Source organism: Psammomys obesus, unplaced genomic scaffold (genome assembly GCF_907164565.1).
Source record: "Psammomys obesus unplaced genomic scaffold, mPsaObe1.curated_primary_1811, whole genome shotgun sequence".
Classification (NCBI taxonomy): domain Eukaryota; kingdom Metazoa; phylum Chordata; class Mammalia; order Rodentia; family Muridae; genus Psammomys; species Psammomys obesus.
In genome coordinates, this window is record NW_026596085.1 from 16,243,028 (window position 1) to 16,270,315 (window position 27,288).

Genomic DNA, 27,288 nt, shown 5'->3' on the forward strand with positions numbered 1-27,288 from the left:
GGTTCAGGATGTGCCAGCTCCCTAGGGATGAGCTCATGGCTGCCTGATAATGAGCAGGGCTCCTCAGAAGTTGCGACTCTTTGACTAGAAATGGAGATTCAGTCTCCCTTTCTTCACCTCACACCAGCTGAGTTAAACAGAGCAAATGGGCTCTTCCCTACCTGGAAGGATAAAGCCGGGTATGTTAGGGCATTAATCCGAGCCAGCACAGGGCAGCTGAGATATCAGCGTGGCCTGGAGGGTAACCTGGTGGGGGAGGAGGGCTGCTCGGGAGGCTTTATGAAGTTTATGGACTCCGAGGTGGCCTTAGGAAGTCATTTATGGAAGACAGGGATGAAGGAAGGAGAAGCCGGGGATACAGCAGACAGTGTGGGATTGCAGACCTCAGGAGGATGTACGCGGGGACAGGGGACCAAAGGTCGGGCCACAGCTGAGACACTGGAGAGCTGCAGATGCAGCCCCCTTCGCAAGGAGTGGGTGAGACCTAGGCTTTGGGCTGACCACTGACAGTTCCTATCATGAGTCAAGGGTGCTGCTTGTAGCCAGACTCTCACCCAGGAGGGTGTCTGAGAAAACCAGACAGGAAACTAAGTGTTTGGGTGGCCAAGGAAGCTCCTATCCTGAAGCCATCCTAGCTCTACCCATCGAGGTCCCAGCAGGGAGCTGCCGCCGTCAGATCTGCAGGAGCAGGCCAGGGCCCACAAAGGTACTTAGAATGCTGAATGCCCACCAGGCACTTGGCATCTTCCTGGCTGTGGCTTAGGTGAACATTTACACCTGATCCTTGAGGCTGAGGGTGTCAGTGGCGCGCATGCTTGTGGGTGAGGCCCAGAGAAGTGAGTGGATTGTCTCCAAGGCACACGTTTATGGGGAAGCCAGATTCACGCCCACGGGGACTTTGCTATTGAAGTCGGGCTTGGCTCATTTTGGCTCCAGAGCAACCTTGCCTACTGGCGACCAGCTTGAGGTAGGAACATTTTTACGTAAATAGGCTGTAGTCACAGGTCAGCTCCCTCCCAGTGAGTACTGAACAGCGGCCATCACATCTCCGTCCCTGCCATCAGGCCCAGCGCTGTCACAGGTCAGGCCACAGGTGGAGGAGAGGAAATGGGTGGTATCACTTCCTTCGATGCCCTGGAGGCTTTGCCTGTCTGTCACGGGTCAGTAGATGATCCTCTCGCTGCATTTGGTACAGCAGCTTGGCTTAAATTAATGAGCAAGCCAAAGGGAGGGATAAAAACAGCACAGGTCTGGGCAAAATGCAGCCTTCGTTCTTGGCCGTCTGTGAACGGACCCCAGACTTCCATTTCTTTATTGCTTATCTTTTCCATGGTGCTGGGGCGGAACCCACGGCTGCCAACATGCTAGCCAAAGCGCTCATCTACGGCTGAGTCACGCCTCCAGCCCAAGCCTTTTTGGTCTATATTATAACTGTCAGAGACTTGTCCTTTCAAACGTGCCCTGCGTTACTGAGGGCCCACGCACAGCACACAGGGTCACAATTACACTCCCTTCCCCTCGGCTAAGAATCCAGGTCCCTGAGGAAGAGGGACCTGATGTGGTCATCACCACAGGGGTTTCCTCCCCTCTCCCAGACAGCTTCCCTCGCCATGATCTTTCAGGTGGAGGTGACATCAGGTCCCAGAGCAGGCGTGTAGCACACAGAAGCTCTCTGCCCTTTGATCTGCCTGTGCCCTCTTTGTTGTTGTAAACTAATAATGGCTGTTGGGCTACAAAATGGTTTTTTTTTATTATCCTTAAGATTATCACAGCGGTATTATTTAACCTGCTATCACAAATAAAAAGACACAGACACCTGTTAGATGTATGATTCCCTTATTTGCCTTGGGCCGGGCAGATCTTCTACTTACACTTGCTAGCTAACCTCACTATCCATCTCCCAGTCCCCATCCAATACCATCCACCTACATCCTCCTCATCAGGTCTACCTTCCATCCATAATCCCGTGGTACTTGCTTATATTCTTCATCTGGCCCTTTTCACGCCATTATTGAAATCTTTTCTCCTTGCCCACGTGGTTTCTTCTCCACCTAACCCATCACAGTGTCCTCCCCCTTTCTCTCTTCCTGTCTGTCTGTCTCCCATGAGCCTCTCTATGCTCTCCAAGCCCGGGAATCTTAGCCACGCCTACCCCATACTGCCCTGCCCAGATATAGGCCATTTAATGAACCGATCAGGTATAATGTTTGAGGCAGGTTTACACAAACAAGGATGGGTGTATCCAGCAGGCAGTAACCAGTAATCAGCATGAAACCAGCCTCCAACACCTCCTGATAGACTTGTGACCTACAGCGTCTCACTTGACCCCTGACCTCATAAATCCTGGAAACTCCTCACAAACCACCCAGAAGATAAACATCAGCTGTAGTCATCAGAAGGAGGTTCAAGCCACTCCAGGCAGACAGGGAGGAAATAAGAGCTTAATGAGTGGATGAGAAGGTATCCTGGAGCCGTCAGTGGCTGAGGAGCAAGGCCACACGGCTCCGATGGAAGGCAATGCGACACACCTAACCGTACAATCTGATGTCAGGCAGGAGCCATGCCTTACAGGCTCAGAGATGTCATTGAGACTCTACCTTACAGGACTCAGGCGCTGTGGCAGAAGGTGCCTGTGGCTGAGTGTGTGTTCGTGTGAATGGTGCCCGAAATAGGCTCACTAAAAACACCCACCATTGGGACACCACCGATCATCCCCTCACGGCCTGAGGTTTTCGTTCTTCTACTTTTACTGGTCTCCAACGTCTGTCTTGTCTGTCTCTCTTCCCAGAGGGTATGAACTGCATGAACAAAGACCATGGCTGTGCCCACATCTGTCGGGAGACACCCAAAGGTGGGGTTGCCTGTGACTGCAGGCCCGGCTTTGACCTTGCCCAAAACCAGAAGGACTGCACACGTAGGTAGATGGAGGCAAATGGGTCAGACACCCCCACACGTCTCCTACCATTGCTTTATGGCGGGTCTGTCCGGGGTGCTGGTCAGGGAGGGAGCTCAGCACCCCGGGATTCGGGGAGGGTGGGTTCTGCTGAGTGGCTCGGAGAAGGTGGAGCCTCCCAGGGTCATGACCCCCCAGCTTTTTTTTTTTTTTTTAATACGTAGTATGATACTATTGACAGAGTCCCTGCCACTGCCGTGGGCCATCTGGAAAGCCCTGAACTCAAACTCTCCTATGGCGATGGAGGGCTACCGCTCAGAGTGTTTAAAGCCCCACTTTCTCGATCAGCCTAAGAAGTCTTAGGTGAAAGAAGAGTATAAAGGAGCAAAGGAGAGTGGATGGGGGAGGGTGCATGGGGAGTGGACCTGGTGGTGACGTTTTTCCAGGTTCGAAGGCCGGAACTCAGGGTGAGGATATTGTTCAGGCGATAGAGTACTTGCCTTGTCCTGGGTTCCATCTCTAGCATCGAATAAATCAGGCACGGTGGCTCATGCCTATAGACCTACCTACCACTCGGGAGGTAGAGACAGAAGTTCAAAGTCAGCCTCAGCTATGTAGAGAGTTTGAAGCCAGCCTGTGCTACATGAGACCCTGTCTCAAAAATAAAATAAAATAAAATAAAATAAAATAAAATAAAATAAAATAAAATAAAATAAAATAAAATAAATTTTTAAAGCAGAACTCAGTGACCTCTGCAGGGCTGAGCACAACCATGCAAGCCCCATATCTGAAGAAGGCACCATTTCAAGGCCTGCATGCCTCCCTGGAGGAGGTCTGCCCCAGGACTCAACATAAAAAGTGCAGTCTCTTTTCATTGCTTTATTATTGCTATTGGGACAGGGTTTCACTATGTCCTGCAACTGGCTCTGTAGACCAGGCTGGCCTGGAAATCACAGAGATCCACCTGCCTCTGCCTCCAGAGTGCTAGAGTTAAAGGAATGTGCCACTACACCCATCCCCAGTCCACCCCCTTACCATGGGCATCCAGCCCATGACTAGAAATGGAATAGGGAAAGGAAACAGAGTTTAAGACAGTCAAAAGACTTGAGAGCATCAGCTGTAACACACCCTGCCAGCAGCTCTGGGAGAAGGCAGTGGCATGCAGGCACTGTCACTGGGCATGGGGAGAGCCAAGCTGAGTGTTCTTTGTGCCAAGAACTGAGGGAACATCAGTAAATACTTCCAACTGAACCCCACCCCTGACTTCATCAGCCCCACACTGTGATGTAGAAACACAGGCCAGACAGAGGAGGCTGCTTCTGACCTTGAAGAATGTGCTCCTGGCTGCCTGAGCATCAGCGTCTGGGCTGACTGACAGCACCATAAAAACCACGGCTCCCCTTTAATCCTCCATTCTGGGCAGAAGACAGCTGGGCCGCCATCCCCAGAGGCTGAGGCTCTCTCGGCTCACCTTCCACCAATAGTTGCCACGGTCCTGGGGACCCACGAGCACCCGCTCTTGTCCCTGTCCCCAGCGGCTTATGCTTCAGCCTCCTAGCCTGTCTACCCATCTCCCGACGTAGGCACTGTCTTTATCCCTGGTATTTTGTGAACTCTTCCTGGCGAGATGTGACCAAGCGCCTACTTGCCCTAGATACTGACTGACAGGAGTAGGAGTCCACCCAAGTCCAACTTGGGGCGCCAATGAGTTTCATGGGGAACCTCATGCTTGTGCCAGCACAGATGATGACAGCCACAGACAGGAGCCCCCGCTCCCCACTCCATCAGTGAACCTTCCACCTTCTATGTATTCTATCACTGCCTCACACTACACGAAGCTGGGGCAGAACTGCAAACATCTGTTCTGATGAAGATTGCTGATGTGTTCAAGAATAACATTCTACAACATCTGCCTACGGTCAGGATATGGGCCGGTCTCTCTCATCACTCCCAGCTCTTTCCCACGGAACAGCAAAGACTCGCATGTTAGCTGTCACCAAGGCAGGACAGAGATAGCCCGGGCCCTAGCCAGGCCCCACAGATGAATGCTTCCAACTTCAGAGAAAACAGCCACTATCTGGCCACTTTCAGAGCAGGTGGGGCTGACCCCAGCTCTCCCGAGTCCTCGTGCTGAGCTAGGACAGAAGCAGGCACAGGCTGCAGACAAATATGCTCTCTGGACACTCGCTCCATGCAAACACTAGAAAGAGTGACCTCACAGAATCAGTTCACCCTGTAACCCATCTGGGACAAATGCCACACAAGGAGGTTTACCCACAAAACTCCTCTGGGTATCTGGCTTGGCTGGAAGGACCGAAGACAAGCCAGAGTCTATGGAAAGCTAAGACCCCTACCCTAATCAACACAGGGTCAGGAAAGGGCCCCGCCCTGCCTGGGAACATTTACTGTTCCTGGATCCACAGTCCCGTGCGCGCGCTCTCTCTCTCTCTCTCTCTCTCTCTCTCTGACAAGGTATAGAAAGCCTAGTTCTACATCCTAGGCCAAAGAGTTGGAAAAAGCCCTATGATCTCCCTGGAAGACACCCATGAGGTCTGGTTTTAGTTCCTTCTGAGTGTGAGGGAGGCATGATTAAAAATGACTTGGAAGACAAAAAAGAAAAGAAAAAAAAAAAAAAAGCTGGTGGTCACGGTGATGGCGGTGCACACCTTTAATCCCAGCATTCGGGATTAAAGGCAGGTGGATCTGTGTGAGTGTGAGGCCAACCTGATTTACAGATCAAGTTCCAGGACAACCAGGGATACACAGAAAAACCTTGTCTCTAAAAACTAAAACTAAAACCAAAAGAGATGGCTTAGAAGACCAAATCTCCAGATCCCATGTAAATCTAGACACTGAGGTATGTGCCTGCCATCCCAGTGTTTCTGTGGTGAGATGGAAGGTGGAGATAGGTGAGTTCCTGGAAGCTTGTGGGTCAGCTAGCCCGGTGTATGTGGTGGTACACAAGAAGAGACCCTGCCTCAAACAAGGTAGAAGGTTAGGACCAACACAAAGGACGGGGGAGACCTGCGTGAGCCCCAAGCTCATTTCTATTTCAAGAACCTTGAACTCTAGACTTGGGCAGGCGTCCAGGCTGACCTTGCCTGAGCTGGGAGGGGTTGCAGGGCTCCACACCCCAATCCCTCATTTCTCCAGAGGCTAGGGCCCTTTCCAGAGAGGACATTCCTTTATCCATCTTGGTCTTGCCGGAGTCTAACATGTGAGAAACCGGCTGTGCTACTCTCACTTCCTTGTGCCCAAGATGTCCCTGGGCCCACTCTGAAGAGAACTCTCAATAACAAATAAACAAACAAAACCCACATAATGCCCAGCCCCTGAGACCTATGCAGCCCTGCTCCTGAGCCCTGGGCCTCCGTCCCCAAGAGGGAGTGCTAAGCTGGAAAAACACCATCTTGCTGCTTTTCACCACCATCCCTGAGTGTGGAAGGGACAGACTTCGTGGAAGAGAACCTGTGGGCCATCTACCTTCTTTGGAAGTTGGGTCCAGAGGACACCAGCCGGGCGTGGTGGCACACTCCTTTAATCCCCACACTGGGGGAGGCAGGGGCAGGCAGATCTCTGTGAGTTTGAGGCCAGCCTGGTTTACAAAGCAAGTCCAGGACAGCCAAGGCTACATGCAGAAACCCTGTCTTAAAAGAAAAAAGACACTGCTGAGAGACCCTGGCTTCTGGAGTCAGTGTGTAAGATGCCAGATGGATATCTGCTGTCTTTGCCCTTACCTGCTATGGAGACTACATGTCCAAGGTCCAGGGGCCAATGGCTCTCGGGACAAGCGAGCCCAGAGGGCCATTGTGCTTCCTTTCTAAAGAGAAACCTATTCGGAATGTGACTGCAGAGGTCCGTTCCCAAAAATGGACTCCAGCAACTTCTCTGCCTTGCCAGCCGTCTGAATGGATCCGCTTACTAGGCTAGTTCAAACTCTTAGATCTGGAGTTCAGTGCTCCTCTAGCCAGGCCTGGCCTCAGACAGACTTTCACAAGTAAACAATGTACGTAGACAGATTTTTTGACAAGCCGATCAAGGTCTCCATAAATACATGCTGTCCAGGCACTCAGGTGAAAGCCATCTTAGCCACCAGCTCATTGCATGATAAAGCAGTCTCCAAAAAGCCCCTGGGAGAGATCTGACTTTGTCCTTTTCCCGGGGCCTCCCTCCCCCTAGACAGTGGCAATGGACCACCTTCATTTAAATAAAACCTACCATTTTCCTACTTCAGACTGGCTCTTTTTCACTCAGTCCCCTTTCCAAGGATGCAGGCTGCTGCTGCTGCTGAGGGGTGTCTGGGGCTGACGGGCTCTAGATCCCCCAGCCACAGGCATCAGCAACCACACAAGGTTGGTCGTTCTCAGCCTACGGCCCAGATGATGTTAATTTGTGTAAGTTCTATCTGGGCATAGCTGAGCTCCAGGGTCAGGACTGTAAGGGAACAGAGCTTAAGATGCTTCACAGCTAGGACCCAGAGAGAGAGAGAGAGAGAGAGAGAGAGAGAGAGAGAGAGAGAGGTATCCACAGCGACATCCCACTCAGGCAGTGGAGAGAGCTGTGCAAGAACTAAGAAAATGAATGTCCCTTTGAACCACGGCCACCATCTCCCCCACAGCTGACCTTGTATGTCCTGATGTCAACAGGCATTTGCCCCAAATTGGACTGATGGGGTTAAAGTGTCTTGCCTGGGTGTCTAGTCTCTCTCTACCCCCTACTCTCTTCATATATTAGCTATGGGAGGCCCAGAGTCCACTCTTGGGCCCTCTCCTTTCCCAAGAGACAAGAATTTCTGTCTGCCACTCTGGAGGGACCCAAGGACAGAGACACATGTCTGCCGCCCTCCATCCTCAAAGGGCTGTTCCCTGGACACCTTAGGCTTTTACTTCCTCAACCCCTACCCCCCCAAAAAAAAGAAACCCCAATGCCTGTAAACTAACAATTTCTGTTGTTGTTTTGTTTATACATACGTGTATACACTATGGGACTTACTAGTAACCTGTAACTATGGAAACGGAGGCTGTCAGCACAGCTGCGAGGACACAGACACGGGCCCCATGTGTGGCTGCCACCAGAAGTACGCCCTACATGCGGACGGTCGGACATGCATCGGTAAGTGGGTACTGTAAGCCAGTACCGCTGTGTGCCATGCTGCCCCTGCAGGTACCCTGTGTGAAGGAACCAGAAGGGAGACAAGAAGAGGAAGCACCCACAAGGCCAAGGGGGATGGCAGCTTCTATGAAGATTTGTCCTGGGTCCCTCAGTCCCCTGGGACCAAGTTCCCTAGGGCCATCTAGGTTGGGTCTCCCTAGCGGGGTTGCTGCCAACCTCATCCTCAGCGCAGGGAGTTGTCTGTGGCATCGTGCTTCAGCTTGGGGGCATCGTCTGTCCCTAAGGCACTGGTATTTCCTAATGTTGGAAAACCCGTAGGCAGCCTCACTGAGTCCGTGTGAGCACCTGTAGGCCTGGGTGCTGTACCCAGCCACGGGGAAACTGAGTTCCCTAGCACGTGGCCCACTGTGAGGGCAGAGGTTATGCACCCTGCGTGGGGCGTGCATGCCTGGGACTACTTCTCATTTCCGAGCTGGCCGGCTCTCCCTAGAACTTCCTCACGTACCCCAAGTCCCTTCTTCTCAGCAATGCTCCTGTCCCATCACCTGCTTGCTCCAGGGAGTCCTGAGTGAGGCTCAGCCACCTCCCTCTTCCACACCCATGTTCCTAAGGGGCAGCTTGAACATTCGTGGTTACTTTATGCAATAATTACTAATATGCTTTTTTTCCTGTTCAAAAACAACAGTAAGATTTTTTTTTGTTGGTTTGTTTGTTTAAGAAAAAAGAATTTCAGTCTTTGGGGCCAAGTGTCTGCTTGCTAGACCCAACAGTTGGGGGGAGGGCTCATGCTCGGTACTTCTTTGAAAAGGCCCCCATTTCTTATTATCAACTTGAGGGGTGTTTCTCCAGGGGTTTTTTTGTTTTGTTTTGTTTTGGTTTTTTTTGAGTGATAGGAAGGTGTTTGGTCGAACCCATGTACGCACATGTGTCCCAAAGCTGCTGTTTTATCCTGTCCCCTGTCGCTGCTCCTTGGTGTCTTGGAAAGCTGGGTGCTAGGCTGGGCAGGGATCCCAGGCCATCCCCTCTGTAGTTGGGGCTGTCCTGCTGCCTGTGGTGGCTCTCCTTCCTCTGTGTGGTCTCTTTTCTCAGATAGCCATTTTTTTTATTTCGTTTTACCTCATTCCTGCTGCTTCTCTTGTGATGGTCCCTGATTGCCTGTCTTGTCTGATAACTGACATTCATTAATCATTTTTCAGAGCCAAAAGCCAAAACCAAACCAACCAATCAACCAACCAACCAAAAAAAATTTTTTTTTTATCAAAACCAAACTAGGTCTCAGACCAGTGTCTCTATTGCAGCCTGATCCCATCTAGAACCATTCTGTCCTCTGGTCTCTCTCCCTTCTCTGTCCTGCCCAGAGCTCCCCTGAGCCACTCTGGCACCCCCTCTGTCTTGTCTGTCCACCTTTCCCATGTCCAGCCGAGCCTGCCTTGCAGCCGCTGGACCAGCACAGACAGTTGCTGGGCAGATGAACTCCAGTCTGGGTCTCACCCTTCCTCTCTGTGTCCTCCTCATCCTTTCTCATCTTATTTTTATTTATTTTTTTTTTAACGTCTGCTGCATGTGATAGTCCCTGCTTGGATCTCTTTTCCCAAGCCCACACTTCTTGTCTCCCCCCTCCCCCTTGTTAGAAACCATCCCCCTACCCAGCTCCAGCCACTGTGGCTTAAACTCCTGGCCAGGATGAGAAACCTCCTGTCCCGCTTTGCTCTCCATCACCAGTCCCAGCAAAGCATCTTGGCACAGCTTTGTGCCCAGTGGCTGGAGGCTCCCTGGCCGGCCCAAGCCGTTTCCCTCCTGCACGCTCCTAAAATGACTGATCCTTCTCCGCAGCCCCTTGTCAAGCACTTGAATGCTTAGCTCTGGTCCTCTAGACAAGCAGGCAACCAGTGCTGCCCAGATCCCCTGGATTTTCTGTCTGTCCAATGGGATCCAGCATCCTGTGTGTATGTATGCGTATGTTTCTCTGTGAGTTTTGTTCTTAATTTTGCATGAGTGGCAGCATCCTTGTAACAGGGCATCTGCTGTCCCGGGTATATCCATCACCAGACCTCGCAAACCTATCTCCCTTGTCCTACGCTTTGCCCTGTGTCTGTGATGCTCAAGCCACAGGGACCTGTAACCACTTCTCCCTGTGAGCCCATGGCATGCTGTCTGCTTCTGTGTCCTCCATGCAGGCTCCCTGTTCTGACCTCAGCCGCCTACCCTGCTTGTCTGCACACGGGCCCTGTGTCCCCACGGAGTCCCTACTGTGTCCGGGTTGTGCCGTGGCCGCCTTCCCATGTCTGCATGCCATCCCTCCCACCCTTGCTACCTCTTTGCTTCACCCTGAGCACACCCGCCTGGAAGTTCCTGGGATTATTAGCCCTTGGCGAGGGCACCGTGCTGGCCCGGCATGCTGTGTTGGCTTTGTGTGTGCCACGCCAAGAGGCTGACTGTCTTGGGCCGCGGGTAGTGGGCTCTCATTAACCACTGGCTCCGTGTTTGTCCCTTACTTGTGTTCTAGAGAAGGATGAGGCTGCAATTGAGCGCTCTCAGTTCAATGCCACGTCAGTAGCTGATGTGGACAAGCGGGTGAAACGGCGGCTCCTCATGGGTAACACTTCTTCCCCCTTCCTTGTTCTCCTTGCCCCTTTGGGTGTGCGGGCGAGTGTGAATGAATGCTGGCCTGGGGGGGGGGGTCCTGGCATGTGGTCATGTGTGTACATGCCAGCTCTGGGGAGTATGAAAGCCTGGGCACTGGTGAGTGAGCATGTGGACGGTGGCGGGGCGGGGTACTGCCGTGTGAGCCTGCGCGTGGGCGAGTGTAAGCATGAGGATGCGTGCGGTGTGCTGCGGGGTCTCCGTGTGTGGTATGTGGATGTGGGGAGGTTCCACTGCAGGCGGGAACTCATTATTTTCCTTTTTAATTTTACCCTCCACCAAACGCCTTTATTTCTTTGTACATTGTAGCAGAGAACCCAGAACCCATGGCTAGTGGCCTGAGTGCAAGTAGAAGCCGACACCTATGTTAGGCTCCCAGGGTCAGCATGGGACCCTGGTGGGAGGGGGTTCTGTACAGCGTGGTCCTCTTGACCTTGCTCTCAGGGTGTCCTTCTAGACCAGCCTGAAGAGAAAAGGAAGGAGAGCACAACCACTTTTGACAGCAGAATGTCAAAATGCCCATCAGTGGGTCCCCCTGTTCTAGGTTGCTGGCCTATGGGCTGTGACAGATGCCTGCACCCCCCTGAGCACAGCTTGAGCCTCTAGGGTGGTCACAACCTGCTCAGTGACACTGTCAGGCTCATCCAAGCCTGGGCATCTGTAGGGTTGGGTAGAAGGGTCCTCATTTCTCAGAGGAAGAAACTGAGACTCCCTGGGCTGCCCCAGGTCACTCATTCCCCTACATAGCTGAGCACCATTAGGGATCACAGTTGTGTGGGTCCAGGAGGTCAGAGCATGAAGGTCATAGAGAGGTCACCTCATCTTGTAATGCTAATGTGGAGGCCCCTGGTTGACCAAGCACATGAATTCTCAGCACTTCTCTCTGAAATAGGCCCCTGTGAAAAGAGTTAGGATGCTCTGGGACTTCAGACCCTAGCTGGTAGCTGGTGAGACAGGGCAGCACCCAGGTAATAGTAACAGATACAAGGTCCAGGGAAGGGCAGAGGTGGCTTTGTAAGAGCTTGTAAGAGCATACTTGGGCATTATACTGAAAGTCAGGCCATGTGTGGAAAGTCAGACAGACAGGGAGGGGAGGTAGAGCTGAGCCAAGCTGACAAGGTTGGCCTCAGAGAGGGAGCGCCAGCATACTGTCTTTGGAGAGTCTGAGGCTCTGAGGTCCTGAAACGGAAAGGGTGGAAGACAGACCAAGGAGAAGTACCCAGCAGAAGAAGGTGAGGGAGAGGAAATTCCATGACAGGCCAGGTCCTAGGCCACCTGGCTCCTTAGGTTATGTCTCTGAACCCTGTACTGACCAGCTTCTCCGCCAGAGGACCAAGGTGAAGATGTGTTGTGGTAGAAGGCAGGCCAGGACACTGAGTACTCAGAGTTTCGTAGGGTCAAAGGCACATGTCCTGCTGTCATATAACTGCCAAGATGACCCCGCAGGTTTCTTCCAGCCCACTGTGGGTAGGTTTTATCTGGGGAGTGGGGAAAGCAGGAGGCAGAAGGTGAACCCCTCAGAAAGCAATGCTGAGGGAACAGCTCTGCCCCTACCATCACCGCTTCCTACCTTGGCCCCCTCTCCGGCTTTCTGTGTCTGTACACATCTGGAACAGGCTGATTCTCAGGCCGTGGGAGCCCAGGATCATACATTCCTCTGGCAGTGACTTTTCCTCATGGGCTCCACAGTGGAGGTACAGGTTTGAGACCATTACCCCCACTCTAGCTGTTAGAACCAGGAGCTCTCCAAGAGAGATTCTGTGCCCTCGCCACGGAGGCCATATCTCTTAGATGCCTACAAGTCAGTTTTCCTAGTTGTGAGCCAGACTCAGGACACCCCACAAAGTTCCAGAGGGCACAACACACAGAGGAGCTAAAGCCCCAGCACGCGCCAGTCTCCAAGCCCCAGAGTTCCCTCGTGGCCCAAGCTGTGTTATTTTGACCACAAAGGTCCCAGTTTAAAGACTGAACGTGACCCAGTCTTGACTCAAGCCTGCAACATCACCCACACAAAGGTGCTGGGAGCTTTTCAGGCTCAGAACCCCCGACTCCTGTCAGCACCAGGCAGGACAGGAAAAGCCAACTGACCCTGGTGAGAGCCCTGTAGTAGAGGGAGGGCAGAATGGTCTCTCGGGACAGAGGTGGTTCCATCCCTGCTGAGGCAGCAGGGTGCTACCCCACTGACTGAGGGAAAGCCTCAATCTTCCTGGGGAGGAGGGAAGAGAACCCTCCAGAGAACTGAAGAGGGGGGAGCTAGAGACCGCTCAGAGCAGACAGTCTAAGGAAGTAACACAATCCCGTCAGCAAAGGCCTTCTTGCCGTGTGGGTTCTGAGTGATAACAGGTGGCCCAGCCAAGGCTGAGGACCCTCTGTTAAGACACAGCCCATAGTGGTTCTCTCTCATTGATCCAGCCCAGGACCCCAGGGCTTCCTACAGAGAAGCTCCAAAGCTAGTGAGTGCTGCACATATGAGACATAGCAGACAGGGGAAGCCTCCCTGTCAGTCCTTGTATGAGTACCCACCTTCCCTGACGGCCTCGTGTCTCCGGTCCCTCTGCCCATATGTTCCTTCCTCTACAGTGTTGCTCCTTTGGGTCCCCACAGTCCCAGAGGCATCCTCCCCACACCACGAGCACAGGCCGTAAGTCCTGAGAAGGGAGGTGAGCACAGCTAGGGCAAGCCTCTGCAGATACCAAGTCCAAAGCCAGTCACCAACCTCAGCATACCTACGGCTCAGCAACCGTTCAGGCTCTAGTCTGTTCTACCAAAGGCACCAAGTAGCAGAACCTAGAGCCGGCCAGACAGGACCCTGCGGGAGAGCAGGATGCCTGTCATTGAGGGCGGTGACCCCAGCCTCATACTCTGCCCAGGCTTCACTGAGAGGTGGTGCTGACATGGTTGAGGATGCCAAGAGAGAGGGAGAGGAGCTCAGAAACTTCTTGCTCGGCCTATCCTATCCTCTTCATCTCTCACCTGACCCTTTTCGGGCCCATGTTTCTCTGCTTCCTCTTGGAGTCTATCCAGGAATGGATGCTTGATACTTGCAGATAGATGACAGAGCAAATGGGGTACTACCTAGTCTGGGAGGTGGGGGTCTTAGATTTACAAGGATGGGAGTCCCCCAAAGCCTTACCTGTCCATCTGTACCTGAAGGTCACTCTTCATATATGTTCCCATTGATGGCCAGAATTTAGGTCCAGTCCCAGCAATCCATGATTCTCTTGATCAGCAGCCATTGCACAGGCATGGTCCAGAGGTACCTAGACCTGGAGGAGAGGTGAAGACTTTGGCCCTGGGAGCAGCCTTCAAGGCCCCTGGGAGCCACAGCTGCCAGGGATATTTCTTAGCTCTCCCAGTGACTTCTTTGAACTGAGAATTACACATCACATACCTGCTTAGAGCTGTCATGAATATGATAGAAGCTCACGTGGGAAAGACACCTAGCATCATGCCTGATCCATGGCAGCTTTTAACAGTGCCAGCTGTTGGCACAGGTGGCCGGGGCACAAGCCTGAGAGTAAGAGGCAGCCAGGAGTTTGTTGGGTGAGCAGGCAAGGTAGAGCCAGCATTGGCCTTGGCTCTGCCCTGTCCTTCTCCCGAAGCCATGTCTTCCATCTCTGTCACTGACCTCCTGCTTCCCCCACCAAGGCCTCTGGTGCCTGTAGAAGCAGCTGAGGTGGGGGTGGAGGTAGCTTCATTTGTGGGTGTGTCCTGCTGGGAGGAGCTTCCTGCTGCAGCCTCCTGCAGAGGCTGGGGTCCCCATGAGTGGGTGTCTCACACTTAGCCAACCAGCCTCCAAGGAGGTGGAGGTTGAAGAGTGTGGTAGTCAGGAGAGCACCTCAGAGTTTGCTGCACTGTGAAGGTTCAGGAAGGAGAGGGGCCTAGAGAACTATGGGATAAGGAAAACTAAAGGCAACACTGGCTAATACTTAAATGGTACACAGTGCCACACCCTGCCTCATGAGAGTCTAGCTCTGGGTACTCACTCCCCACCAGCTGCCCACCTCCTACTGGTGCTATCCAATCAGGGGCTGCATACCTGCTCCTTGTTTTCCCAGTCCCACACTCCAACTCACCTGGATGGCCCCTGTCTCTCTGGGTGTACCCTCTTCCTGTCCTGGGCTCCTTGCCTCAGTGACTCCCATCCCCATCACTACCCAGTGCCACCTAGGGTGGCTCCACCTGGCAAGGCTAGCTCCAGCCCTCCCTGGGCCTTCCCACGTCTCCATCCGTAGCCCCACTGGGCCACAGTCCAGCTCTGCACCAGCTGTGTGCCCCTTGTGTGCTAATAGGACCTAACTTCCCACAGGACGACAGGGAGTGGGCACAGGTGAGAAGGATCAGGTGACCAAGCCACATCCAGCCACTGGACTGACCCCACGTGTGGCCAGTCATCTCCCTCCCTTGATTCGGTCAAACGTACATCTAGGGCTGATAGGAATTAATGGCGATTTGGCTGTCGGTGTGAAGAGTGGATAGAGGTACAGAGTCCCAGCAGGGTTCATCAAAGGGGAGAAGAGGCCTCTGGCTGACCCCAGATAAGGAAAGTGAGGCTTGAAAGATAGGAGCCACGCAAAGCCACAGAAGCAACGCTGCTGGGCCTGGAGACAGCCTCGAGGACCCTTTGCTGTCTAGCACCTGCTGAAGGATAGCATAGCTAAGCAGTGAGCCTTACAGACAGGAGGCAACCCTGCCTCGGGCCCTCTTCTCCCATGTCCTGTGTCCCATCCATCACAGGGGGACCGGACGCCTTTGACACTCAGATGCTTCCTGGCCTCAGCCCTCTCAGACTGTACTCTTTCTACGCTGGAACCATGCTTGCTTCTCTCTGCCATGCCCCACTCCTAGAGGCTCAGCCTCCTCCCTGTCTCTCTCCTCAGCTCCTCCTGGTCCCCTCAGGATTTGACCCGGCTATCCCCCAAGCTTTTTGAACTATGACCTCAGAGCCCTCTACCATTAACTACATTCCTCATCCCTGACTCCTGATGTTTCTGCTAACCAAGCCCCTGACTTGCCAGCACTCAGGTGACTCTGAATATCTACATGCCACAGATGGAAGGCGCCAGAAAACAGCACAACCCTCCTTCACCCCAATATAATGAGCCTCAGTATAGAAACAGAAATCCAGAGAGCTCTTTCCTCCCAGCCTACATATTTGGGAAAGGACATGGCCTCCCCCCCCACCTCCCACTTGCCTTCAACATAACTCTAGCCAAGTCCCCCTGAACTGAGCATGAGGGCCAGGGTAAGCAGACAACTATTTCTCAAGCCTCTCTCAAGGAGACTGATATGGGCAAAGTGACAGCAGCAGAGGAGGTTGGGCCTTCAGGTTGAGCCTCCAAGATGGAGCTTGTTACTAAGCATATGTGACTGTTCTTACAGCGTGGACCCCCATGGTTAAACAGAATTTCAGCCACACAGCTGGAGCTCTTCCCTCTGTGGGCCAGTCCATTTTGGCCTGGCTTCTGCAGTCAGCTCTAGCCTCCATTCTGGCTTCTCAGGTACCAGCCACCTTCTATCCCGGAGCTTCCCTTTTCCTTTTGCTCAGAATGGGGTAGAGGCTGTTCCCTCAAAGAAACCCGAAAGAGCCCTGTGTGCAATTTCTGACCCTGTGTGGAGTTCATTTACAGTTCTTTCTGTCTGCTCTGTGTCCCCACTTTGCCAGGTCTGTGGGATGCTTTGGGGAATCAAACCCAAGGCAGGTCCATGGTAAGGAGAGAGACTCTGGGCCTCGCCTTGACTTGGTCAGCTCTTACTGCTGGGCTGGTGGAACTAGCCTGAGGAAGCATGGGATTACCAAAGATCAGCCAGGAACTCATAATCTTGACCCTTTTCCAAGAAGGCAATCTCCACCCCCAGGGTCTGGCTGGCTGGGTAAGGGGGTAATGCTGCCTAGCACAAAGGCTCACATCGGACCCCACACACTGCCTGCTCTAGCCCAGCGGTCATTTTTTTCTGGGTCAGCCTTTGAAATCTGAACTGGGGCTTTCCCTCTGTTGAGCAACTTCTTGGCTTGACCACAGGTCCCCAGTGGCACACACAGTCCCTCCAGCCGGACACTGTGGCCCTGTCTGCTGGTGCATGGGGCAAGAAAGGGCACGCCCAGACCTCTATGTCACACACGCAGCCAGAGGACATCCCCACACAGACAGGCAAAGGGCACAGACCCAGATATCCACCAGCTGTGTGATCTGGAAGAGTACAGACCCGGATGGCCACTAACTTCATGACCTGTCTGGGTTCTTCCCATGCACAGAACACACATGACACAGGGAACTCTGGAGAGTCGCTTCCTGTAGCCATCCTTTGCCTTCCCGGAACTCTGAACCTGAGGGCTAGGGAAAGAGAGCAGGATGGCAGGGACAGGCATGCCTCCTGAAGCCCCTATTCCTACCTCCTGACTAAGGAAAAGCCTCCATTGTCCTTCTGTATAGACAGGAAACCTGTCCTTCTGCAGGCCACGGTCTCTCTCCTGGGTTCTGTCTTCTGGCTCCTTCCAGTTCATTCCGTAGACCTGTGGCTTCCCAAGGTGGATTCTGCTTTCCCAACAACCATGTAAACATCCCAGCCCCTTTAGGGGCATGCCGCTCTTCTCTAGCTTTCCAAGAATCCCTAGAGTCACAAGCCCTTGGTGCTCCAGAAGATAGCTTCTCTAATGGTAGTCTGTCTCCCTGAGATCTACAGGATGGGACCTGCACAGCCAGGCCACCATTAGCAAGGGCCTCATGGGCCTCACAGGCCTCACCACCATCCCATCAGGCTGTGCTACGAAGACAGAGTCCAGAGTGCACCAAGACCGCCTCTGAGGGCTGCGGGACCCTTTGAGCACCATGGGTGCAGGAGCCTGCCGGCTGCAGCCTTCTCTCCTGCTTCCTGTGCGGAGCTAGTCCTACCCCTCCCTACCTCCGCATCTCCTTGCACTGAGCCTTTCCCCTGCTGCACACATGCACTGTACCAGTCCCTACTGAGTGACAGGACGGAGCATGAGAGACCTTGTTCCTTATGCCCAACACAGTGACAGATACAATCCTGCCACATGATACTAAGGACAGAGCTGGACTTGAGATGCCACCAGAGGAGATGGGATAGAGGAGACCCCCTGTAACGGCCATGCCAGGGAGAGCGGCTTTTATCCCAGAGTGAAGGGAGCTGGGGGGGGGGGGGGTCAGCAGTCAGCTGAGGTCAGTCAGTAGGTAGACGGGAGAGGGCCAGTGGCTGGTTCCTCCATAGCTGCTACAGCCAGGCCTAGAGGCTGCAAGGCAGATGGACCCACCCTGACTGAGACCTCTAGAGATGAAACCAGGGCTTGGGGCATCTCCCTATCAGGATCAGGTCTTCAAGGGTGACGAGCCCACAGGAAGAACCTCCCCACCCCCACCCCGGTCAGAGCCTCTGGGGAGGAGAATACCATGCTGTTGACAGTTTCTCAGTGAGACCAGGCACACACAGTGAGAACCAACATTCTAGAGAGAAGAGTCAGTCCTTTGCCTAAACTCCCCCAGCTTGTGGGAGCAGTCTGGCATAGTGCCCAGTGGGCTGTACCCAGCTCTTATGTCAAGCTATCATAGAAATCTGCCCTGCTGCCTCATGTTTAGGCCCAAAACCTGGGGTCACTCTCTACCCCAGCTTCAGGACTGACACAGGGTAGGACTCATGTCCCAGGCCCTATGCTACTCCACAGGGACCTCCCAAACCCTTGCTTGCTTATCCCATCATTAAGCAGGAGCCACCCGTGCTGGGCCTGTGTTGATCACTGGCCAAAAGGGATACCCAGTACGGTTCTTCCTGGAGCCATATGGTAGATGAGGGCACAACCAGGCAAATAAGGTCATCTTGATGACTGGGCTTCAGAAGCATGGAACTATGGGCTTCTGAGCCCCAGTGACTTGGCTAAAGAGGTTGCCCAGCAGAAAAGCCACTGAGAGAAGCAAGGTCTTAGCACTGTGCCATCTCCCTGGAAAGGAGATTGCTCCTGGGCAAGTCAGTTCATCTCTGTGGCTCCTCCCCTTGTTGCCAAAACACTGTCTTATTGGCCTCTGCACTGCCCACTAGACTGTGGTCTCTATGAGACCAGGGTTGGGTCCCTACATCAGCCCAACTCAGAGCCACTCAGAAAAGAATTATTAAATGATTCAGCAGTGGACAGTGGGTGGCACCAAAAGCGAAGCGGTCACAATTATAGACAAGCCTATAAAGTACTCACACCTCTGCCCTTCGTCCGGGCCATTCAAAAGCCACATGGTAAATACCGTCATCTCCGTGAGCAGATCGGGACACAGATCCATGTGCAAAGGGGTTTCCCACGCTTACACAGTCCATGCACACGTGGAACCTGTCAGATGCCACAGCTCGAGTTTGGTCCTCACTGGGGTAAGGCTGTCCTTCAGGGAGCTTGCTGACCAGTGGTGACCAGCCCATAGAGCCTGCACAAGGGACTGCTCCCATCCCGTGGTGGGTCTTTTGCTCTTGTGTGTCTCTATCAGAGCCATGCCACATGGGTACAGACTTCCACCTGCCTCAGGCCGTTACCCTGCTTCCTCACTGAGCCACCCTGGGATCTATCACCAAAGCCCTTGTTCTGGACGAGCCCAGTACACTCCTTAGCCTGACATCTCATGGCTGCGTGAGCATGCCAGATCCTCATATGACCTGGACACGCAGCCTCTTTCTCTATGGCCATATAGTCATTGAGGCCGGCTCTGAATTTTTTTTTTTTTTTTTTATTCCAAGAAAGGGTTTCTCTGTGTAGCTTTGGCTGTACTGGACTCGCTTTGTAAACCAGGCTGGACTGGAACTCACAGAGATCCGCCTGCCTCTGCCTCCCTGCGAGCTAGGATTAAAGGTGTGTGCCACCAACGCCCAGCTCCTGAATCATTTTTTAATACAATCCCCTCTTTATTTCTCACTGAACCACAAGTCAGGCAGCTATTCCCATGTGAACAAATTCCTTCTCCGAGCCTCAGGACTGTCCACAAAAGGAACAGTTCTTTTTGGACTGCTGAGAGTTCTTTTGAGGATAATAGATAAGAAGATGCCTCTGGAGGGTGCTTCTCTTCTGTGTGGGGGATGGGCGTGGGGGGTGTAAAACAGACATTAGGAAGAGCCCAGTAGCTCTCAGCAGGAGCCAGGCCACAGAGAGAGAGATGGAATTCACAGGGTCACAAATGAACTTGCCTCTGGATCCTTGAGAGAAGCCCTCTTGCCCTTGTGCTATCCAGCACCATAATTCTGGTGAACAGACCCAGGCCTTAGCAGGCAGACCTGTGCACCAATCCAGCTCAGGCGACTGGGATGGTAACCGGAGGAGGCCACCAGGGTGAGAAACACCAAAGCCTGGAATATCCTGCTACAGAGAAATTTGGAGACAGTTGTAGCCAAACATCAGATCTAGGAGGCCTTCTGGTCTTGGGGGTCACAGAGGTCAGACTGCATTTAAGGCCCTCTGAGACGGGCGCTGGACAGTTCTTCCATCTCCGGGCTGATGATGCCTTGAGCAGTACCCAGAAGCTTCTGATTAGAAACTTCTAGAGACAGGGGTGTTCAGCCCCACCCTGCCAGCCCATGACCCACAGGGAACCTCGGTGGGTTCTACATGTGTTGCATTTTGTGGTACTCCTCACCACAATATGGCTGAGGTGGAGGCAGTGGAGGTGTTTTCTTGTGCTACGGAAGGTGGTAGGGCCCTTGGAGGCCAGGCCAGGCACCAGAATGCTCAGGGAATGGTTTCCCAAAAGCACTTAGCTACTCGGAGCGAGACAACAGTCCAGGGGAGGGACTGTTTGGCTGTGGCATCACAGGACAGTGACAGCAAGGCCACAATAAAACTAGAGACGACAGTTGGGAGCTGTGAAGAAGCAGTTTGACCAGATCCTAAGTGAGGTACGGGAGAGGCTCAGACTCAATAGAATGATCTATTATCCTGAGGTAGGGAACTTTCCTGCTGGGGAGGACACAGGAATGGGGAGTTAGCGTCCAGCTATGTGTGTGGCTTCACAGGCCACACAAAGACCCCTGGAGCAGGTCTGCCAGAGGCAGGTTGAAGGTGTTAGCCAGGACCCTGTGGCCAGGTAGCCGTGTGGTTAGTCCAGCCAAGCAGATCCCGGTCTCCACTGCCACCTGGTCTGTGCAGCTGGGCACGGGCTCCCCACTGAGGAAGTGAGGTCCAGGAACTGGGAAGGCAGGGGCATGAGACATGGGAGGTGGAGGGGTCTGTCCTCTGGTGATCATCGTAATGAGGTGCTGTGGGCTGAGGGGCTGGCACCCAAGAACAGGCACAGGGGCCACCTCCAGGGTCACTTAGAGCCTGAGGCCTGTGCATCCGCCATCATCTGGGGACAGTGCAGGGAGGACTGAAAGCCTGGTATGCTCTAAGAGAATGTCTTCTGGTGGAGGGGGGGTGGTGCAAGAATGGGGGACCACTGTGCTAGAACCCAACTTTCTGTCCCAACCTTGGTCTACCCAATGAGGGGATGAGGCCAGCAGGTCCCCAAGACCTCCTAAGTTAAATTCTAAGCCCCATCAAAGGGAAAGGAGGGATCACAAACGGTCAGGTCTACTTCTGAAGAACACAGTCCCTAATGCCTGAACCCCACCTCTACCACCAGAGAGGCCCAGGGCCCACCCATCCCCAGCCAGCATCCCCTGTCCCATCCCCCATCTTCCCCTGCCACTGAGCTATAATTACCCACACCTGGGAAACAGGTAGCCTTTCTGCCCCTGTCCCACATGAAAGGCTGGCAGGCTCTCTGCTGGGGTGGGTGGCAGGATTCCCCCTCTGCTTTAACCCCAGGAAGGGAAACATTTGGTGAGCACCCTCCAGGTTGGCACCTGGGCCTTATGGCTTTTAAGTGGAAAGAGTATTTGATCTTCACCTTGGCCCTAGGGAGGTGGAGAAGCTTGTCTTCTCATTCCCCAGGTGTGCCTTCTACCTCACCCTACTGCTCCAGTGGGTTCCTCTGTGAGGAGATGAGAGGGTACACATAGGCTATAAACCAGTTAGGACTGGCCCATGCTGGCACAGGGGCCCACCTGCCTAAGTGTGAGGAAGGTCAGCCTTCACAGTACCTGGACTTCAACGATGGGCCTTAGAGAGATGGCCTGGATCAGAAAGGATAAGGAAATAGGCCTTGAACACCACAAAGAAGCCCACTCACAGAAACACCCCATCCCCAGCTGAAGATACTAGTCTCAAACTCGGAGAAGCCAGCCCAGAGTGTCGGGGGAAAGGTCGTGTGCTTTTGGCAACAACCACGGCTCTTTCCAGATGGCAATGGCCAGTGTTGATGCTAGCCTTGAGAAAGAAGGGGTTGTCCTTGCCTGGGCTCTGCAGCAAAAGCCACCCCCCACTGCTCCCCCCACTGCTACCTTGCAGACACACCCACTTGTGTTTGCCTGCCCATAGGATATTAGGCTTTCCTTCCCTCTCCCTGCACCCCTACCCTCTCTGGGAAAAGGCTCAAAGGCAAGACACCACGAATCTACTGAAATTAGCAGTGTGGACTGCTGGTATCCAAGACTTTCACTCAGGCTCCCTCCCAAAGTCTTTGCAGAGGAGACCCATGGCATTTGCAGAATTGAGAAAAGCAGACACAGCCATGTGCCAGGTGAAGCAAGGTGGAGGCAGGAAGGTAGCACGGGTTGTGGAGAAGGGCGCCCCGTGGTGCTCTGCTGCCCCCACGGTAAAGGGTGAGAGAAACCCACTCACTCGGGCAGTTTCCTGAGAAGCAAGCCTGCCAGGTGCTCATGATGAAAACCAGGTGGCGAATGGCCAGAGATCTGGGAGAGTGGCGGGCGAGCCATCATGTCCTGAAGAGCCAACTCCGCAGTGTTCCGAGGGCCTGTGGAGGATCACTGTCACCCCACAGCAGCTTCAGTGGCCTCCATTATGCTCCCAGCCACTCCGGCCCCTTTGAATTTTGCAGAAGAAGGGGGGGGGGTGGAAGTACTAGACAGACTTCAAGTGGACAGAAACCAGATGCCTCGGCAAAGGGTTCGGCAAGAACAGATGTGAGGCTTGGAGCCTCCCTAGGGTGATGGATGGTGTGCAGCCTGTAGGAACCCAGTCCTGTGGCAAGGCCAGCAAGCCATTTCACACCAGGCTGGGCTTTAGAGCCCCCATGCCTCTGGCAGCCCCCAGCAGGATCAGGCGTCTGAACCCAAGCAAGGAAAAGATGTAGAACAGCTCTAAGCAGCCACGAGGCAATCCTAAAAGTGACCTCCCCACTGTGAATGATGACCTTTAACCCCCAGCACAGCCCTAAAATCTGCAGACATTTCCATAGGAACGGTACTGGTCACACATTTTATAGATGGAGAGCCTAGGGCTCAGGAAGTGTCCCAACAGCCAGGGTACCACAGATAAAACCTGAGCCCAGATTCCTGCTCTCACTGATGGGGAAAGGCGGTAGCTAATTCCTGGGGAAACTGAGCATCTCTGTTTGTCCCCTCCCCTCGCAGAGACATGCGCAGTGAACAATGGAGGCTGTGACCGGACGTGCAAGGACACTGCCACCGGAGTGCGGTGCAGCTGCCCGGTTGGATTCACGCTGCAGCCGGATGGGAAGACGTGCAAAGGTCAGCACACGGGCTGTGTTGGCACAGCCCTGCCTGGCCCCAGAAGGCCCATATGGTCCTCCAGCTGGGCCCAGCGAACATGGCTGGTGGGCAGATGAACGGAGGCAGCTGGCAGCCACAGCAGTGGCTGTCAGAGATGTCCAAAAGAGGGAGAGTCCCCAGCAGGGTTCGGTGGCACACCTGCGGTCTCCCGGGTAAGGGAGGTTCTGATGCCAGAGACTCTGCCTGTAGCTTCAGAGCTAACAAGAGTCACAACAGACCGTTCTAGGTCTTCAGCTCTAGGAAGGGGGGCCCACTCCCAACCCTTGGCCTGAGTTGTGTGGCGTTAAGCCTAGAGCTGGTAGGGACAGCCTAGAACAGGGCATGCATCATTGTGTGTCTCTAACACAAATGTGTGAGGGACCCTGAGCCAAAGGCAAAAGGGCTTCATTTGCTATAAAAACTGAGGCATCTGGACATGAGGATGAAGGTGGCTGAGGTGGAAGGTAAGACCGCTGTGCAGCTAGGAAAGAGCAAAGACTTGGTGGAACTTCCTGCTGTTCTCACAGCCCAGTGACGTCACGGTACTCCAGCCATCATATAGTCGCCCAGGCTAGCGGATAAGTATGAAGGAGACAACACGGCCTTAGGCCCACAGGCCCTGGCCTCCTAGTGACTCTTAGTTTCTTATGGCTCTTCTTCAAGATAATTGGGCCCTTTAACCAGGCTGGCCCTGCCCAGCCCTTTGGCCAAACCTCCTTCATGAACATGAATCACTCCCTGGGGCCCTCATTTCCTCCTGACTTCTGGAGTGGGCCAGCACACTCCTGCAACTGAGGTGCTCTTGCTCCTGCTGGCTTCAGGTGCTGGGAGGAGGGCACATAGAGATGGTTTCTGTCAGTCTCTGAGGTAAAGATGCAATTCACACATTATGACGCCCTTATGAGCCGCAGGTGGAAGGTGGGGGCAGTGGCCTTCCCCGGCATTTCCAGTGACTGCTGGCCAGGCCTCAGGCAAGAGTAAGTAAGACAGGCACAGGTTCAGCTTGTCACTTCGAGATGATTTCACAGCACTGCCTAGCCTCTGGGCAGAATCTAAAAGAGCAGCAAAGCTTCAAGTGCCATTGCTTAAGCCTGGTGACCATGTCAGGGGAGAAAGCAGAGTTGAGATTCTTCTATGGATGGTACTAGTTAAAGGGCCAGGGGCTCCTGTGTAAATGCCTAACATGGCCATCGTGACATGTTCAAGTCCAAGAAGCCAGGTGGCAGCCACAGACCTCAGGGGTGGTGTTGTGGAGTTCTTGACAGTAGGCAAGAGAGGTCCCAGCAGTGCTCAGGGCCCTGGGCAGCACAAGCAAGCCAACGGGGGCTTCCTAGTGCACCTGAGGACCTGCCCTGGGGTTCGAGCTCACCAGTCAGGTGTACACTCTGATCTTGGCGAGGGTCCAGGGGACAATATCAAAGGGATGACTTCAAAGCTTCAGTGTTTTCTGAAAGCCCAGAAGTCCTCATCAGGCAAGAGCAGGTGGCGGCAGGGGGCGGTGACAGCTGAGAAACCCAGAGCTGGAAGGCCTGGGCCAGCTGGGAACATCAGGGCAGGTGGAGGCAGGGTGGGAAGGTGGAGCATTTGCCCAGGCACGGGGGGGGGGGGGGGGGGGCAAGGGCCTGGGGAGTTCACTCCAGACCTAGTTCTGCTCTAGGCCACCCAGCCCCAGGCTCCCTCTTTGGTATAGTGCCACTTGCTCTCGGATGAGAATGTTGCTAACTGATCCTTCCCCCAAAGAGGGGGCTCCTGAGCAGGGATCTTAGATTGCTTCTGATACTGACGCCCCTCCTCCCGGCGTCCCTCAGAACAGTCTGGGAGAGCCCCCACCCACTGCTCTCCCTCCTCCTCCCCCATGCCCTGAGCCAAGCAGGCCACCTGCCAGGACTTTCATCAAAGTGGGAAAGAAGGTGTCCTCACCCCACTTATGGGCCAACCAGCCCAGCCCTTGGCCTCCCTCTGCACTCATCTGAAAGCCCACCCTCATAGGCCCCCACCGGTGGCCAGGCTGTGCCCGATGAGAGAGCGGAAGGGAAGAGAAGGTTGACCTGTGCATTCCTGTAGCTCACCCCATTAGGACACCCCTATACACATGAATCTGGGCCCAAGGCCTCTGGCCCTCAGCTCTCCCTACTCTCTGGGATTCTTGTCTTGCTATTGAGACCTCCATTCACCTCTGGGTGAATGTTCTTAGGATGTCCCTGCCTCTAAAGGCCCACCTCTGCTCTCCTCAAGCTCTCTCATGTCCCCAAGAACAGGGTCAGTGACAAGAGAATGGCCAGGACAGATTTTCTAGGATAGGGGTAGGCAGAGGCCTGCAGAGAGTCAGCAGAGAGAAGCGAACAGCTACAGAGGAAAGAGCTGTGAGAATCTGCCCAAAAACAGCAGGCCCTTATCCTAGGACACCAGAGGCCTCGGCATGCTTAATCAACCATGGAAGGTAGTACTGGTTGCCCATGGTAAGGCGCCAGGCACAGGGTGAAGGGAAGAGGTGAGAGGAGCAGCAGTTGCACTCTGGAGAGTCATTGGAGGTTGAGGTCCATGTGAGGCCAATAACCCTCACTTAGATCCTGTGCTAGAGAAAAGAGCGGCTTTCCCGGCTTTCCTGGCTGTCCAGGCTTTCCCTCTACCTACACATAAGCCGGCCACACCGGCTTGAGCTCTTTCTCATCCTGTCCCTGTGGGAGCCTCTTCAACAAAGACCTGAAGCACTCTCTGTGGGAGGGAACAGGAGTCCAACCATGGGCAGCACCGGGTGAGCACGGCATGAATGGAGGGTCTCACAGAGGCAGACAGACATCCTTGAAGTGTTAGCCAGAAGCCCACACTGTGAAGGAGAGAGCTCTCTAACACTGGAAAATATATGAGCTGAGGCCCACTGGGGTACACTATGAGGGGCATCACAAATGGCCTGGGCTGGGGTGGGGTCGGCGATCTGTGGAGTATAGCCACTGCTCACTAACAGCCAAAACGAGAACAGCTTAAGCGAACAGACCTGGAAATGGGATGGGCCCAGACCTCACTCACCGGAGGAAGCCTCACCACCACCCAGCTGCTTCCTCCTCCACTCAGCCTCCCCTCAGCAGGCGGCAAGCAGTGCACCTGCCCTCAGGTGTACTGATACCCACTAAGCCCCAGAACCTTGGAGACGTGACTCCCTGTCATCTTCATGGGGTCTGTCTTGTGTTATGGGGACCCTTTCTGTCCTCATCCAAGGATGGAAAGGGGGGGGCGTGCTTGCATAGCTTGCATAGATTGGCCCCTGTCACCTGTGGCAGCCATTGCTGCAGCCTCACTCCTTCCGGAACGCCTCCCCAGATGTTTGGGTAAAGGGACTGGGGGGTGGGAGGGGCATCACTGTCCCTGTTGATCTCGGGGATCCTGTCGATCAGGGGTTAGCTACTCATGCAGGTTCTTTGTATCTGCGCTCAACTGGGGACCAGCCCTAGGCAGTGAGCAGCAGGTGGGTCAAGAAAGCAGGATGGCACCCCACCCCTCCCCAGGCCATCCCCACCACAGCACCTGAGCCTACTCCCCTCCCCTTCAGACATCAACGAGTGCTTGACGAACAATGGAGGCTGCGACCACTTCTGCCGAAACACAGTGGGCAGCTTTGAATGCGGCTGCCAAAAGGGGCACAAGCTACTGACGGACGAGCGGACATGCCAAGGTGAGCTCCCGCCAGGCCCCAGCTACCACTCACAGTCTGTTGCCATGGTCAGTGTCCCTGCGCTCCAGGAGAGGAAAGCACCCAAACCGGCTAGCTCAAGATACAGGATTCTCAGGCTCTTGCTGCCTGCTCTTGTCTGTCTTTCATGACTTAGAGCCACACAGTCCAACCCTGTCCCCTTCAGGGATGAGAAGAGAAGTGGGTATGGTAGTGCATGCCCCAATCCCAGCTGGGGCATGAGTCTAGCCTGGGCTGCACAGGGGGACCTAATTTAATATGTGTCGGGGGGGGATATATACATATATATACATACATACACAGATACACATACACACACACACACACACACACACACACACACACACACACACACACA

The 27,288-nt window shown here is 53.9% G+C and overlaps 1 protein-coding gene across 2 annotated transcripts in view; it reads left to right on the forward strand.

The window, feature by feature from the left end:
* The window catches only part of Scube1 (signal peptide, CUB domain and EGF like domain containing 1), a 118,289-nt gene that overhangs the window by 62,794 nt on the left and 28,207 nt on the right, over positions 1–27,288 (forward strand). Inside the window, exons 5-9 of one of the 2 annotated variants that reach the window (XM_055627111.1) lie at positions 2,789–2,914; positions 7,889–8,005; positions 10,512–10,601; positions 23,105–23,221; positions 26,790–26,912. In XM_055627111.1, the coding sequence (XP_055483086.1) occupies positions 2,789–2,914; positions 7,889–8,005; positions 10,512–10,601; positions 23,105–23,221; positions 26,790–26,912 (573 nt within the window). The remainder of the gene's footprint in view (positions 1–2,788; positions 2,915–7,888; positions 8,006–10,511; positions 10,602–23,104; positions 23,222–26,789; positions 26,913–27,288) is intronic. The other variant, XM_055627112.1, reaches the window with a different exon arrangement.